At 42.9% G+C, this 15,305-nt stretch overlaps 1 protein-coding gene, 1 long non-coding RNA gene and 10 other non-coding genes across 16 annotated transcripts in view; 11 read left to right on the forward strand and 1 right to left on the reverse strand.

The window, feature by feature from the left end:
* The window catches only part of ZBTB37 (zinc finger and BTB domain containing 37), a 16,302-nt gene extending 10,714 nt beyond the window's left edge, over positions 1-5,588 (reverse strand). Inside the window, exons 1-3 of one of the 2 annotated variants that reach the window (XM_006153341.3) lie at positions 5,513-5,588; positions 2,912-3,869; positions 411-510 (exon numbers count right to left, since the gene is read on the reverse strand). In XM_006153341.3, coding sequence (XP_006153403.1) covers positions 411-510; positions 2,912-3,834 — 1,023 coding nt within the window. In that variant the 5' untranslated portion in view covers positions 3,835-3,869; positions 5,513-5,588. Of the gene's footprint in view, positions 1-410; positions 511-2,911; positions 3,870-4,856; positions 5,189-5,512 lie in introns of those variants that run through there. The other variant, XM_006153338.3, reaches the window with a different exon arrangement.
* A 188-nt stretch (positions 5,589-5,776) lies between these two features.
* Positions 5,777-9,513, forward strand: LOC102467771 (uncharacterized). Of its 4 annotated transcripts, none has more exons than XR_335258.3 (13): positions 5,777-5,863; positions 6,469-6,521; positions 6,710-6,743; positions 6,945-6,980; positions 7,472-7,500; positions 7,795-7,826; positions 8,113-8,156; positions 8,370-8,400; positions 8,589-8,644; positions 8,882-8,911; positions 9,011-9,042; positions 9,227-9,269; positions 9,445-9,513. It is a non-coding gene; the product is annotated as an uncharacterized LOC102467771 (long non-coding RNA). The 4 variants fall into 4 exon arrangements; XR_335259.3 differs by lacking the exon at positions 5,777-5,863 and adding an exon at positions 5,925-6,132; XR_335261.3 differs by lacking the exon at positions 8,113-8,156.
* LOC114008695 (small nucleolar RNA SNORD74) lies at positions 6,104-6,184 on the forward strand. Its single transcript, XR_003550206.1, has one exon. It is a non-coding gene; the product is annotated as a small nucleolar RNA SNORD74 (small nucleolar RNA).
* LOC114008700 (small nucleolar RNA SNORD75) lies at positions 6,571-6,632 on the forward strand. The gene has a single exon (XR_003550211.1). It is a non-coding gene; the product is annotated as a small nucleolar RNA SNORD75 (small nucleolar RNA).
* Positions 6,798-6,878, forward strand: LOC114008703 (small nucleolar RNA SNORD24). The gene has a single exon (XR_003550214.1). It is a non-coding gene; the product is annotated as a small nucleolar RNA SNORD24 (small nucleolar RNA).
* On the forward strand, positions 7,318-7,384 carry LOC114008698 (small nucleolar RNA SNORD77). Its single transcript, XR_003550209.1, has one exon. It is a non-coding gene; the product is annotated as a small nucleolar RNA SNORD77 (small nucleolar RNA).
* LOC114008696 (small nucleolar RNA SNORD44) lies at positions 7,665-7,725 on the forward strand. Its single transcript, XR_003550207.1, has one exon. It is a non-coding gene; the product is annotated as a small nucleolar RNA SNORD44 (small nucleolar RNA).
* Positions 7,973-8,037, forward strand: LOC114008699 (small nucleolar RNA SNORD78). The gene has a single exon (XR_003550210.1). It is a non-coding gene; the product is annotated as a small nucleolar RNA SNORD78 (small nucleolar RNA).
* Positions 8,440-8,524, forward strand: LOC114008693 (small nucleolar RNA SNORD79). The gene has a single exon (XR_003550204.1). It is a non-coding gene; the product is annotated as a small nucleolar RNA SNORD79 (small nucleolar RNA).
* LOC114008697 (small nucleolar RNA snR60/Z15/Z230/Z193/J17) lies at positions 8,680-8,761 on the forward strand. The gene has a single exon (XR_003550208.1). It is a non-coding gene; the product is annotated as a small nucleolar RNA snR60/Z15/Z230/Z193/J17 (small nucleolar RNA).
* Positions 9,082-9,160, forward strand: LOC114008694 (small nucleolar RNA SNORD47). Its single transcript, XR_003550205.1, has one exon. It is a non-coding gene; the product is annotated as a small nucleolar RNA SNORD47 (small nucleolar RNA).
* On the forward strand, positions 9,305-9,380 carry LOC114008704 (small nucleolar RNA SNORD81). Its single transcript, XR_003550215.1, has one exon. It is a non-coding gene; the product is annotated as a small nucleolar RNA SNORD81 (small nucleolar RNA).
* Positions 9,514-15,305: the final 5,792 nt, after the last annotated feature.

A 15,305-nucleotide genomic window follows, 5' to 3' on the forward strand; every position in this document is an offset into this window, starting at 1 on the left:
CCAAAAAAAAAAAAAAAAAAGTATACACACACACACACACACACACACACACTTTAGATATATATATAAAACTGTGTGTGTTAGGGGTATACATACACATGCACACACATAATCAGACTCCTTCCATTATATGTCTGAAATTGCCTATATTGACTCTTTGGCCTATAGATTGGTTGCTATAATCAGTTCCTCTATCTTGTTATCTTTTTCTACTTTTTACACTGCAGTCACCAAAAGTGCATTTGTTCCAAGCTCACAAGCAAGAAAAAAGAAAAAGTATCAAATACAATATTTCTTTAACAGGACCACCGTTACTTATCCTACATCTTTCCTTTCTTATGCACTGTATTCTGTTCATGCACAGTGGCAATTTCTTCAGCCACCACAGTGATCCTAAATCCACTACATACCTGGGAGCTGGGCTGCTTAGGCTCATCCATTCTCCCAGGAGATTCACTTCTGGCTCTGTGTCTCTCCATCAAGGGAACAACACTGCCGGAGGGGCTAAATCTGTCGGAAAAGGAGCATAAAAGGGGACTAATAGAATAGTTGAAGAACTTAAAAAATGGTGATGTCTCCCTTTTTTAATCCTATAGCTGAGGAATGGGAGCAGACAGAACAAACAACTGATAAATAAGTAAAATGGATTCAATATAGGATCTAATTTGAAATATGAAAGGTTCCCCTAGTAAATTTAAGAAATGTGAAATGACACAGCAGACCACATGAGGTGGTAGAGCTAAAACTAAATATAAGTTTTCTATCCTTACATAATTACTGGGAAAACTTAAAAAACATTGAAACTTGGTCTATAATTTTTTTTTCCCCCTAAGAAAAGATGATGTTTTTGGTTGTTCCTTCCTCCACCCTCAGGATAACCTGTTATATACAGTCATGTGCCACATAATATTTTGGTCTTCATCAACAATAGACTCCATATATGATAGTGTTCCCATAAGATTGTAATGGCCTACACCATGCAGCCTACATGAATAGTAGGCTACACTAACTAGATTTGTGTAAGTACCCTCAATAGTGTTTACACAACTGCTTAACATTGCATGTCTCAGAACTTATCCCTATCATTAATGAATGAATGAATGTATGTCAGAGTATCAGTATAGACCATGGAAATAAAAAAATCTTTGCATTAAAGCTGGTATTACTTTTGATACAGTTCTACCACAGGACAACAGTGCTAACAAAGCTGTGCTCAAGAATATTTTAACACAAGAAGGAAAATATTCAAATCAAGACCACCTGTAGTGGATACAGCATACACCATCTGAAAGTCTGCGACATCTATGTCTCTCAAGACCATCTGAAAACCAAAGTAATAGCTTCTTAGTTTTCATTGCTCATACAATCATTTTTATTTTTAAGGGGGAAAAAGAACAAATATTAGCAATTTAGGCTGATAATATTTCTTTCTTTCAACTGAATCTTTCTTCCCTTCAATTGACAGATTAAAACTAGCATTATTTTCACCAAAAAAGAAATGTTCTAACAAATACAATACATTAGAAAAAGTGAGGCACCGAGTACAGTAGCACTGGTGAAAAAAAATTCTCAAGCCTCTGGCGGCAGCAGTCACTCATGAAGGACCAGCAGACTGCATAGCAGTTACATTGCTGGACTCCCACGCAGTTGACTGCAGTTTGAGTCCCAGACCTGGCTTAAAACTCATGCTGGGCGGGGACTAGCAGTTAGTGTAATGGTTATGTCGCTGGATTCCCACGTAGTTGACCGTGGTTCGAGTCCCAGACCCAGCGGCTTAAACTCAAGTTGGACGTGTGTGCGTGCGTGCCCAAGATTACAGATTTGGAAAATGAGGCTCAGAGAGATTAATAACTACTTAAGCACTCAAGTTTAATACTTAAAATTCATGCTTAGGTCTTACTTCTCTGGATCTGAATCTCCTCCTAAAGAATATTTGTTACTATGGGACCAGCAGTTAGTGTAATGGGTATGTCACTGGACTCCCACGTAGTTGACCACGGTTCGAGTCCCAGAGACTTAAACTCGTGCTGGGCGCGTGTGCATGCATGCCCAAGATCCCGAGAGGAGAGAGGAAGAGAAGGGATTGCGGCATGGCCATCCCTCCTGGGGGTTGATTTCTCTCTTTCTGTCTCTGTCTTTCTGGGGAGTACACTCATCCTATAGGAAAAAACCTCTAAAAAAAAAAAAAGTGAAAAACAAACTCATGCTGGGCGCATGTGCGTGAGTGCCTAAAATCCTGAGTGGAGAATGGAGAAGAAACTGCAGTGTGGCCATTTCCCCTGGGGGGTGATTTTTCACTTTCTATCTCTGTGGCAAGTACATGTGCCCTATAGCAAAAATCTCTTAAAAAAGAAAACAAATAAGATGTCATCAAATGATAAGTGAAAATAGGAATGAAAAACATCCAAAAAGCTGTATTTTAGAATTTTTGTTTACAGTCACTTGAAAAGACTAAACGCTGTTAGTGCCATACTTTTTCAAATCTGGTCAAAGACAAGTAAATAGTGCTACAAAGGACAGTGAAACTTCCAGAGGCCACAGACCTGTGTGAAGACATGGAAGGAGGGGCCAAGCTGCCAGGTGCCCAGCTGATGGGCGGCTCCCTGCCTACAATCCTGAGGAATCACTAGCAATTACTGATCCTGAGATGGCTGCAGATGCTATTTGGACTCATGGAGCTGTCTAACTTTGCCATAGTTCTCACAACACTGTGTTTCCTTCAGAACTAAGAGCCTTCCACTTTAAACAAGGAAGAATGAAAGTCTGCTGGCACACCCGTTTCCCTACTTCAACTTATCTTGCCTAAGAACACTGGGTAAGGAGATGGTCTTTGTACCCACACAGAGGGCCCACTTTAGCGATGCTTGCACAGTAGCCATTAGTTAGGAAGCCACAACAGAGCAAAACTTACCTGTCAACTTCACTGCTTGTTGGTCGAGCCACCTTGGCTCCTGAAGACCCTAAAGTGTAGCTTTCCTGACCTACTGGACCATGGCCCGTGGTGTCAATCACCATGGCTGTGACTTCCTCTGCACTACTCCCATCTTCTCCGGAGGGCTGATTCTCAGGTCCAAGCCACTCCTCCAGATTTTCCGTTTTGATATGAACTGCTCCAAGCACCCTCACCTCATCATCACTCCGGGCCCCTCGGTCTGCTACTCCTGTCTCCACATACCATTGTCCTGCTCGGTTAATCCGAAGAATGGGCTCCCGGCCCTCCACGTCAGAACTCTGCTCAATTATCTGAGAGCTGGTGGACTCCTCAGGAGGACTGAGCTCTCTGATATCCAGCACAGCACTAACCTGACCTCGTCGGTTTCCTTTTGGGGTATTGTGACGAGGGCTGAGGGAGTGGCTTAGATTTGGTGTGACCCTGTGAGACTCTGGAGGTCTTTCCTGATGTTTGGTCCTCGTTTGACTTAATTCTGCTTCAACCTCAGCCACATTAATTTTGAAATGAATACCCTCTAGGATCTGTGTACATTTGTCTATAATATGCTGCATCTGCAGAAAACTGGCAGCTGTCAAATAGCTGATGATATCTGCCAGTTGTAGGCATATCCGTCCCGTGTAACAAAAAGAAAGGAGCTGTTCAAAAACAGTAGGATTCTTGATGACTGAAATGGACACAGTACTCATCTCATTCAAGGACATGTGATCCCGGAAATAGGGGGAGCTGCCAGCCAGTACCACTTTATGAGCTCGAAAGGCTTGTCCTTGCACATTGACCACAATATCACAGAGACGGCCCTGCATGCGTAGCTGGTTGAGATGGCTCAGGACAGAGTTGCTGAAGTCAGGGATCTCTAACTGTATGTTCCCACCTTTCTCCATGATCGTGCCTGATGGGTACAGGCAGGCATTCAACCCTGATGAAAGAAAATATAGTAATAATTATTCTTTTACTTCTGATGCTTTCCAGTTTAAACATTTTTAAAGACAGCATTTAGTAAAATTTCAAAATCTCCAGAAAAAAAGAGATTTCTTATGTTTAGATATGGAACTAGACCAATGAGATTTTTAGTTTAGGTTTTGCAATGAGATACAGTTAAATCCAAAAAGTGATTGTAAGACTTCTAAAAATTCAAGCTATGACCATACTTTCTTTACTAGTAAGGTATACAAAATTGATATGGAAGTTCAACAGAGCAGAGGGGAGGAAAGGCAGTATGACATTTTTCTTTTTCAATGTTAATTGCAAGGCATTAGCGGACTGAATATAAGATCCCGCAGCAACTTTACAATTTTTCTCTGGAGAAAAAAATAAGCTTCTTGAATAAATGCACTGTACACAGATTGGTCAAATATTTCTCTTCATATTTTAGTATATGCTGCATGCAATATGCTTATTTTTCACTAATACCCCATATGAATATAGGCCAATATTTCTAAGTCAAAGCCCCACAAGACATTTAGACTAGAGACCTTCCATAGCTATGTCAGAACTCAAGCTAGATGTGGAGAATGCAAAGTTTAGTTCTCAGATTGAAAAACAGTTAAATCTACCTCTAAAAGTCAAAGCTGGAAATTTCAGGATGGTGGTTAATACTTTGATTCTAAAACCTATTAATAGTTCTCCAGAGCGAGTAAAAATAGAGCATTTGCCAGGTACAGTCAACTTTTTACATTAAAAGATTTTTGAAAAATAGCTGAAATACTTGAGCATGTAGCTGTATCTAAACAGTCCTCAAGAGCTGAGAGTAGTCTGTATAAATCCCAACAGTAAGACTCAGATTTGAGCCCGATGCGTACCTAGTTATCTAAAACTTTTATAAGACATTGCATTTACAACACACTTATCAGCAAACAGGGAAGTGTATAAACGGCTTTCAAGAACCAACTTTAGCCAACCTGACCTTTTTCCATAGCGTTACTGTTTGTTTTGAAACTTTTAATCCAATAAGAGCCTCTGTCGATGCCATCATGAATTCAGATGTGTTTATTTTGGAGCCTACACCAGCGCCTTTTTGTTTGCTCTTTCCAGCAATTCCCCAGTGAGGAGGAAGCCCCAGGAGTAAGCTCTTTCTCTACCGTCGGCACTGGAGGAGTGAGAGCTGTAAGAGGGAGAATCGGCAACGGCGCGGAGTTGGCAGGCTTCATCTGCGTTAGGGAACGTGGGGTGAGGGGAGCCGGCGAGGGGCGATGTCACCGAGGACCTCAGGACGCGAGGGGACGAGGTGCCTAGGTAAGAGCTAGAGGCCAGGAAGGGGCGGCGCCGACACGGCCCAGGCGGGAGCGGCCGGGGTGGGTGTGTGCCTGGGTGTGCCTGGGTGTGCCGGCGGCGGGGGGCCGCCCACCCCGGGGTCCTGAGGGAGGGGCCCCGCGAGGGGGCGGGTCCGGCGATTTGGCCGGCCGGGGTCCAAGGGGGTGGAAGGTCGTCGGAGCCTCGAGGGGAAGAGGGAAGTGCTAAGCGCTCCGGGAACGCGCCACGGCGGAGACGCGCAAACTGGCCACGGAGCGGGGCAGCGGGACCCGGTGCGGGGCCCGAGCCCAGGCACGGAGCAGCACCTACCTCCGGGGGTGGAAATGGGCCGGAATGGGCCGGAACACCGTCCCGGAAGTGAAACCCCCCACCCCCTCCCCCGGAGCGGGCGACGTGCCGGAAGGAAATCACTCACCCTCACACGCCCCCTCCCCCCCAGCTGGCCCCCTCCTCTCGCTGCTCTTCCTCCTGGGCCTGGAGGAGGGCGAGGCCGGGCGGGGCAGGGAGGCCGGCCTAGAGGACGGAACGGAGGCGGGGCTCGAGAAGGGGCGGGGCTGACGCTCACGGGAAGCGTGCGTCATGACGTTACGAAGAGACTCCTTATATACGAGAGCCCGGCGCCATAGAGGTCTTTCGAAGCGGAGAGCTGGTGAGCTTTAGGTTTGTATCGATTGTTGACCTGAGGCGGTTTTTTTTTTTTTTTTTTTTTTTTTTTTTTTAATCCCTCGTTCATACATAGATAGTGAAGGTCGTTCTAAAGTAGGTGGCGTTTCGGGGCCGTTCGTGCGCCGTTGCAGGGCCCACTAGAGGAGGATGGTGGAGGATTGTGTCGTGGGTGCAGGCGCAACATTACCTGCTGCCGGAGTTGTTGGGCCAGACTGCGGAGACGTCTTGGCGCGCTTCCCCTGCCTCTGATGAAGCCTGTGTTGGTAGGGACATCTGAGAAAAACTGATGAATGCCAACGGCTCTGATGGCAGTGCGTGCCAAGTTAGCTAAGTGTGCTGTGCCTTAGGCTTCGGCTCATTCTCTTAGAGGCGCTAATTAGGAAAAGGTCGGTAGTTGGTGGCCAGAGTGCATCTGCAGTGCACCATAAAACATTTGTGGTGCATCCCCTTGGGTGCAGTGCTCTGTTAAAACATTGAGCGCATCGTTTACTTTCGTGAAATTAAATTTTGGCTGGTATAAGCTATGTAGATTACATAAAAATTATCAACGTTCTGAGAGGGGAAAAGTGAATTAAAAATCTGTATAATCTTTTCCCTAGTAATGATGCCAGAAGTGGATGTTTTGTGCCTTATGAGGGCGTCATGTGGACAGGTAAGAACTGCGGGAAGGTACAGAGGGAAGGAAAAGTCGAGTCTGTTAAAGCCTGTGATGGTTAAAGAGTAGTGGACAGAAGGGATTTCTGAAAAATACTGGGCTGAGGCTTTACATAGTATTAAAGGAATGGATTCCTGATTTACTCTAAGGCTCTTTCACAGTTTTTTTTGCATCTTGTTTTCCAGTTACATGCCAAAGGGGGATGAGAGGGCTGCTGAGGTAAGTTACTGACATTACTTTGCAGAGTGGAGCTAATATTGAAAGGCATGAGTGTGCCACGATGATGACATTTATTTGCTACTCTTGACTGGGAGGATGATGAGAATCTTCACCACCATTTTACTAACTGAGGCACGTTAAGTGGCGATTTGGGGAACCGAGAGAGTGCACCTTAATTCACATGAAGTTGTTTCTTTCCAGGTCCTTAAGAGGAAACCTCTAACAATGTCTACACAGGTGAGAAAATCAACAGAGGGGGTCAGAACATGGCATAAAGGTGGGGCTTATGCCACATGACTGACCAAGGTTCAAGTCTAGACTTGGAGGCTTGATACAACTTGCATGGGGAAGGACTTTGGGAAATGGAGAAGGGATAGGGGAATGGCCATATACCCTGGGGGAATTGCAAATTTTTCTTACTGCTCTGGCCAGCATAGAAGTCTAATAAAAACCTTTGGGGAAGAACATCACTAAATGATGGTGACTAAAGTGCATGATGCAGTAGGGTCTATTACCTCTGGTTCTTAAATTGTGTTCAATTATGGATAAAAAAATGAAGTCTTGGGGAAAACAGATACTATGATGGTTGCATAGTTCAGCAGATTGTATCATGAAGATGAGAACATTTGTCTGATGTATCTGGGGTGGTTCAAGTATGCTGACCATAAGCAGTGTACTAACTACACTGAAGCCCAGTTTCATTTTTCTTTATTTAAAATCTATTCTAGGCATTGAACAAACCTGCAATTTTAAAATGGTAAGTAGAATTGTAATTGAAGAAAACAGGTAACTGGGCAAACTAAAGCACAAATTACTTATTAGAGTTACGTTTTCTGTAGTAAAGACCACCCATCCCACCCATCATAAGCGAATGCATTGGGAAAATGCCAGATCTTTAGTAGGGTAAAAATGTAAATGCAGCCTGGATGATGATAAGCAAATACTGACTGAATATGAAGGTCTTAATTAGCTCTAACTGATTCAGGCATGTGTTAACATTGGGAGAGAAACAATTTATCTTCGGCTGTTCTAAACATACTTCACTTCACAGGTGGAGTGGCTTGTTTGGACCAACCTAACATAGTAAGTATTAACAAACAATAGGTTGAAGACTTGAAGAAAATGGTGATAAAATGGTTTCTGCTGAGCTGCTAGCAACTCATAACTTGATGTTTCTTCTTGGCTAAATGCAAACTGCATTTTCTTTGAGCATGCTCTGAACGGGGTTTTTGTAATGATGTTGATCAAATGTCTGACCTGAAGTAAGCATGTAGACAAACATAGCACTGAAAAGCCCTGTGATAACTCAGAGAAGAACTTAATGATGTCATATTTAGTATTTTAATGAAACTTCATGTTTCTGTTTTAGCTATTGGTTAACACGTTTTTAAATCGTTGGATGGCTTGCTTTTGGTAAGGACCTAACAGTGGCTTGTGACTAATATTTTGTAACATGGCCTTACTAATAAGTTCTTGAGGGAGTGACTTTGTTAATGGGCAAAAGTTCTGAGAAGTTAACTAAAATTAGAGGACTTAAAACATAAAAATCTATGTGTAATTGAATGCCATTTGCTTTAAAAAGTAAATGGTTATTCAATTAGAAAACAAAAGGAATTTTTTTTCCAGGTGCAGATTTTGGAAGCCATTGAAATTGAAGGTATATATTTTGCTAATAATGTATATTTTTTGAATCTGATGCTGTTAGTGATGATTTGTAAAAGTTAAAACAGATGGGAATCTCTCTGAAAGAGAATGAAGATTAATTTTAAACTGAAACAGTAGTTGGACAATACTAGAAACCTACCTACTACTATTTGTTACTAAATCTTAATGATATTTCTGCAGGTATGAGGAGTCTGAAAACTGTAATGCATGGGGACAACAAGAAATTACCAGACAAGGTAGAGCAACATTAAGTTGTGTGACTGATATAAAGCCGATACAGTGATGATAACATAGTTCAGCTGACAACACTGATGAACCAGCATTAAGTCTTTCGCTCCTATCTGATGTATCTGGCTGTGATGGCATATTTTTACCCTTCAAAAGGGGAATTTAATCATTGTCAAATAGAAAATGTTTACAGGATTGATTAGACTTCTGTATTAACACCTTACTGTCCTATCCTCTCATTTCAGGAATAAGAATGTACATGTGGAAGAGTGCAGGTTAGTTCAAATTAAATAACGTTTTCATGAGAAAGATTTATGTCCTCTATGTAAGACAAGCAGTTAATTATAAATGGATTTTTTTTCTCCTTCAAAAAGGTAGACTTCCTGTTCACCCTATAAACTTGAAGGTGAGTCAGTTTTTGGTACATAAAAATCACATTGAATGTAACCAATGATGTTAATGATTCTGCCAAATGAAATAGAATGATATCACTTATAAAACCGTTCCATTTTGATACTGAGGTTAACTCTTCTAAATAAGTATTGCACAAATTTTTTTTTACTATGACTAATTGTTTTCTTTAATTACAGGGCCTTTATGATGGCAGCAACCTTGTGGCTTAGCTTTTAGAAGGTAAGAATTGAAAAATTCTACCACGGACCTTACTCCAGAATATATGATGATCTCACCAAACTTGAACTCTCTCACTGATTACTTGATGACAATAAAAGATCTGATATTCTGTCTCTCCCAATAGCATTTGAACTGAAATCTGGTACTGTGGCTAATGCTGTTCCCTTTTTTGCAGGTACAGGATGGATGTTCATGGGATAGAAGATGAAGCATTAAAATGTAATAAATTGCTACAAACCTGGAAGAGTGTTTGTTTAAAATTTAATGGGAGGAGGGGAAAGTTACCCAAGTAAGGAAGGAATACCACCTGAGTGCTTTGTCACTTGTGTGAATGTGTACAATGTGTCCAAGTCAGACAACATGGCATGTACTTCAGCCACATGGCCAATTGAAATTTTGAAGAAAACCATGGAGACAATAGATTAACATAGAGAAAAGCAAAGGTGATTGGACTATCACATAAAGGAATTTTCAGCCTGTGTTTAAAAATGGGGCAACTTGAAAGCAAGTGGGGGAAAGCAACTGCTGTTAAAGATGGTTAAGTATAAATGGGAAATAAGTTTTTCAGGATCTTAGGCATGCACATGCACCTGGCATGAGTTTAACCTGTGGGATCTGGGACTTGACCAACCACATGGGAATCCAGCACAGCAACATAGCCATTACACTAACTGCTGGTACCAATGGGAACTAAGTTTTGAAGTCCCATTTCATAAATTTTTCAGGAAGTTGAAGGAGCACTTGAATACTATGCTAATGCAGTTAAGTCTTTCTGTGGTCATTTACTTCAGATATGATTTTAAAAACTGGTCTTCTGTCTACTGCGTTGCTCCTACTCCTACATTCCTGCATCAGTAGCTCTGCATTCTGGCAAAAGGCCAAAAGCCAGGTTCAAGATTGCTGCTTCCTAATTGAACATTTGTGGGCTTAGAAACTGTAGATAACCTAGAATACCTTGTCTCCAAGGAATCTTAAACTGAATTTAAAATGACTCATTTTTGTCAAGTGGTCTGAATTTTGTAGAGGCTTATGTTTTATTAGTTGGGCCCCTAACCAGCCCCATTGAGAAGGTGGTACTACGCTTGGTTGTATATCCTGCAAACTAGGTTTTTTGTGTGGGTTAATAGGTTAATTCAAATAAAATTTCATCTTTGTATAAAGCTCTGTAGGCATTTTAAAGGGAACAAGCCCTTTAAAACAAGTCCCTGGGTTTAAATATTTTTTGTAGTCAAAGTATAAAGCCAAGGGGGTGTTTATAAGCTACTCAGTTTTTAAGATTTCTTGATAAGATGTGTGCTCTGAAGAGACTGAAATCCCTGGGGGGTGGGGACACAATCTAGGATTTGGGGCATGCAAGCTTATTTCCAGTAGGAGTTAGCACCTTAGCCACAGTGTAACTGTTGGCTTTTCCAAAGGGTCTTTGCTTCCTCCCTGACTTGAATGTGCCTGGTCGTTTTTTATTCCTTAATCACACATTTTTTCAGTTTTGCTTAGGACACCTGCATTCATCGGAAGAACAAACATCCAGGTTCAGGATTTAAACCATGGCTGACCATGTGGAATTCTAGTACTTTAACCATGCCACTTGCTGGACCCTTTCTAGTCATACTTTGATCCATTTGTCCCTAACTAGTTTATACTCATTTCAGATATATGAAATGCTTTGCTGATCACTCGATAATTTGCTTTTGTATGTTCTGTGACTTTATTGTGAGATTGTTAACTCTGAGCTATTAGAAGTTTTTTGGTTTTAATATGCTCTCTAGAGGCAGTTGGCATTGCATTTACTTCTACCAACCTGAGACTACCTTGAGTTAAATTCTGAGCTTGAAAGTCTTAGAAACCTTAAGTGCCAACTGGGCTATTCATGGCATATGAGTCCTGCCCCCTATCACTCAGCCATAGGGCCAGCAGATGGTATAATGGTTACATCACTGCAATCATGGCTAGCTGACTATGTTAAGAGTCCTGAACCTACCTGTGGGTGTGCATACGTGCAAGCCCAAAGATCCTAAGAGAAGGGGTTGTGTCACCCCCCTTGGGATGTTCTGTCAAGCAAGAACACAGGCTCTATAGGAAAAACCTTAAACTGGCAAGTTTTCTGTAAATTTTGCCATAGGGCGTGCTCTGAGGGTGGAGAGGCCACACAAAATATCTCCTAGTGGCATGGTCAGGCAGCAGTCTCCATTTCCCCCTCCTGTCAGGACTTAGAGCACACGTGTGCATGCACCCAGAAAAAGCTTACCCCCCCAGCCTAGGATAAAACCACATGCAGTGTGGGGTATAGCTCCTTGATGCCACTGGCTAGCAATCTAATCTCTCAAGTTTTGTTATAGGGGGCAGGCACTTGCTGGAGAAAAGTCACCTCCCCACCAGGTTGGCTATGCCACAATTCTCCAATCTCAAGACATGTATGTTCAGTGAGTATTAAGCCACCAGATCCAGGACTCAAACCATGGGGTCAACTAGTCCTACAATGTAACCATTACACCATCTGCTGGCCCCATTGGGATAGCGCCCTCTAATTGCAGCTTTCAAGCCACCAGGTCCAGGATTTGAATCATAAGTAGCCATGTTGGAGTTCAGGGCCTTAACCACTATTGCACTGGCTGTCCCTAGTGTTCATCTTTTTAGTCTTGTTGCTTCATAAGTCCTGTAAAAACAATGGTGCTCTTTAGTAATTGGAATTTTTTTTAAACAAAAACTTGTGTTGACATGGTTTCATTATTTTAAAGTTATGTTTTGAAAATTCAGTCTTCTACAATAACAAAAGCTCCATGAGCTTCTTGGAATACTCACTTTAAAAAGCCCTTGGGACCAGCGGGTGGAGTGGTTAAGGCACTGGATGCTCCCGTATGGCTGACCACGGTTCAGGTAGTGGATCTGGTGGCTTGCTTTCTCACCTCTGCTTGTGTGTCTGGTCAAATTAAAAAATGAACGGGGACCAGCAGTTAGTGTAATGGCTATGTCACTGAACTCCTATGTCGCAACCACGGTTTGAGTCCTGGACCCAGTGGCTCAAGCTCACGCTGGGCCGTGTGTGTGCATGCCCAAGATCCCGAGGAGAATGGAGGAGAAGGTATTGTGGAGTGGCCATCCACCTGGGGGGTGATTTCTTGCTTTCTTTCTGGTGAGTGCACACACCCTGTAGCAAAAGCCAACTCCCTCCCCCCCCCCAAAGAATGAATGAAGTTAAATGACTTTAAAAAAAGAAAAAGCCCTGAAGGGTCAGCAGGTGGCATGGAGGTTAAGGCAGCTATATCTAGCTGGCTGTGCAGATCAAGTCCTTACCTGGTGGCTTGAATAGCATACTGGACAGGTGTGCTATATATATCCAAAATGGAGAAGGGATTGTACCATAGCCAGCACTTGGAGGGGTAATTTCCCTCTTTGTACCCTAAAAATTATCTCTAGGCTTGGGAACCAGCAGTTAGCGTAATGGCTGTGTCGCTGGATTCCCACTTGGTTGACCGCGGTTTGTGTCCCGGACCCCGTGGCTTAAAACTCACACCGGGCGCATGTGTGTGCATGCCCAGGATCCCGAGAAGAGAATGGAGGAGAAGGGATTGCGAAGTGCCCATCTCTGGGGGGTGATTTCTCGCTTCCTGTCTCTATGTCTCTCTCTCTGGCGAGCACACATGCCCTATAGCGAAAACCTCTCAAAAAAGAAAAAAATATGTATCTCTAGGTTTTGGGTGTCTTTTGTATTTCCAAGATAGGAAATATTCTGGTCATAATTCTTTTTTTTTTATAATTTATTTTATTTTATTTATTCACTCATTGTATTTTTTAGTTTGACCAGAGAGAGACAGGGTGAGAGAGAGAGAGAGCGGAAATGAGAAAGCAAGCCACCAGATTCAGGACTTGAACCCTGGTTGGCCATGGGGAGTGTCCAGCACCTTAACCACCACGCCACCTGCTGGTCCCTCTCGTCAGAATTCTAAGAAGTTGAGTAGTGGATTTATTATGCAATATTTAGGCATTACGTGACACCAATGTGGTGTAGAAGAATGCAAAGTTATATTTTCTGAACCATTAAAGGGCATCTCTAGAAACTCCACTGAGAAAGGGCAGGCAGAGTTGGACACCTCATAAGAACGCTACTACAAATGTGGGAGAGATTAGGTAAAGGATACGTTTAGAAAAATGGCTCTATGTAAGGACAGAAAGGAAGGATGTTATACACTAGTTAATGAAGCTTCACAAATTAGACTTGCAAGTGAAGCCTTGTTTATTTCATTTTAGAGATTTTTGCTATAGGGCATGCTCACCAGAAAGTGAGAAATTGCCCCCAGGAGGGATAGCCACACCACAGTCCTTTTTCTTCCACTCTTGGAATCTTGGGCACACAAGCACATGTGCCCATGTGAGGTTTATTTTATTTAACTTTATTAATATTTTTCAATTTAACCAGAGACGGAAAGCAAGAAAGCAAACCACCAGGTCTGGGACTTGAACTGTGGTCAGCCATGTGGGAGTCCAGTGCCCTTAACCACCACACCTGCCGGCCCCCTGTGTGTTTTAAACCACCACGTCCATCACTTGAACAGTGGTCAACCATGTGGGAGTCCAATGAACTAACCATTATACCATCTGCTGGTCCCAGCCTTGTTTATTTTCAAACCTGCTTTTCAAGCCACCAGGGCTAGGATTTAGACTACCCACTCAGACATTTAAGATCTAGCTCCCTTACTCAAGCAGGCATGGAGCCAACCAGAAAAAAAAAAATTTCACAATAGTCAAAGGATTAGTCCCCTTTTGTAATTATTACATTTTTTTTGGAGAGGTTTTTGCTATAGGGCATGTGTGCTCACCAGAAAGAGAAACAGTGAGAAATCACACCCTGTGGGGGTGGCCACGCCGCATGTGTTTAAACCACCAGATCTGGGACTCGAACCGCGGGTGACTACATGGGAGTCCAGTGACACAAGCCATTACACCATCTGCTGGTCTCTAGTTTTTTGTTTATTTTTTATTTTATTTTATTTTATTTTTGAGAGGCTTTTGCTATAGGGCGCGTGCACTCGCCAGACAGACAGAGAGAGACATAGAGACAGAAAGCGAGAAATCACCCCCCAGGGAGGATGGTCACGCCGCAATCCCTTCTCCTCCATTCTCCTCGGGATCTTAGGCACGCACGCACACACGCCTGGCATGAGTTTTAAGCCACCGGGTCCGGGACGCGAACCGTGGTTGACTATGTGGGAGTCCAGCGACAGCCATTACGCTAACTGCTGGTTCCCTTTTGTTTATTTTAAAATTTTTTAAAATTTTTATTTTGGAGAGGTTTTGGTATAGGGCACATACGCTCACCAGAAAGACAGAGACAGAAAGAGATAAGTCACCCTCCGGGGGGATGGCCACGCCGCAATCCCTTCTCCTCCATTCTCCTCGGGATCTTAGGCACGCACGCACACACGCCTGGCATGAGTTTTAAGCCACCGGGTCTGGGACTCAAACTGTGGGTCGGCTACATAGGAGTCCAGCGACATAGCCATTACGCTAACTGCAGGTCCCCTGATCTCCCATTTTATAATTTAACCTTTGTATCATTAGAAGTTACCAGAAAATCATACCTTCGGTGTTCACTTTTTTACATGTTTGAGGTTGGTTTAAGGTCAATGAGTATTTATGGTTGCTAATATTTGAGAAAATATTCAGGGGTTAATTACCTTTTATAGTAATATAAATAATACTGATTCATAAAGTGACTTACTATAGATACCAATATGTGTGTGTGTGTGTGTGTGTGTGTATACATATACATACACACATATTTATGGGTGAGTAATGCCTGAGATTTGTGTAATGCTTTATAATTTTTCAAAGCATTTTCTTTTTTTTCTTTCTTTGGAGAGATTTTTGCTATAGGGTGCGTGCACTCGCCAGACAGAAAGCGAGAAATCACCCCCCAGGGGGGATGGCCACACTGTAATCCCTTCTCCTCCATTCTCCTCTCAGGATCTTGGGCATGCACACACATGCGCCCGGCGTGAGTTTAAGCCACCAGTTCCGGACGGGGCTCGAACTGCAGTC

This window comes from Tupaia chinensis, unplaced genomic scaffold (assembly GCF_000334495.1).
Source record: "Tupaia chinensis unplaced genomic scaffold, TupChi_1.0 Scaffold000369_1, whole genome shotgun sequence".
In the NCBI taxonomy this organism is placed as follows: domain Eukaryota; kingdom Metazoa; phylum Chordata; class Mammalia; order Scandentia; family Tupaiidae; genus Tupaia; species Tupaia belangeri.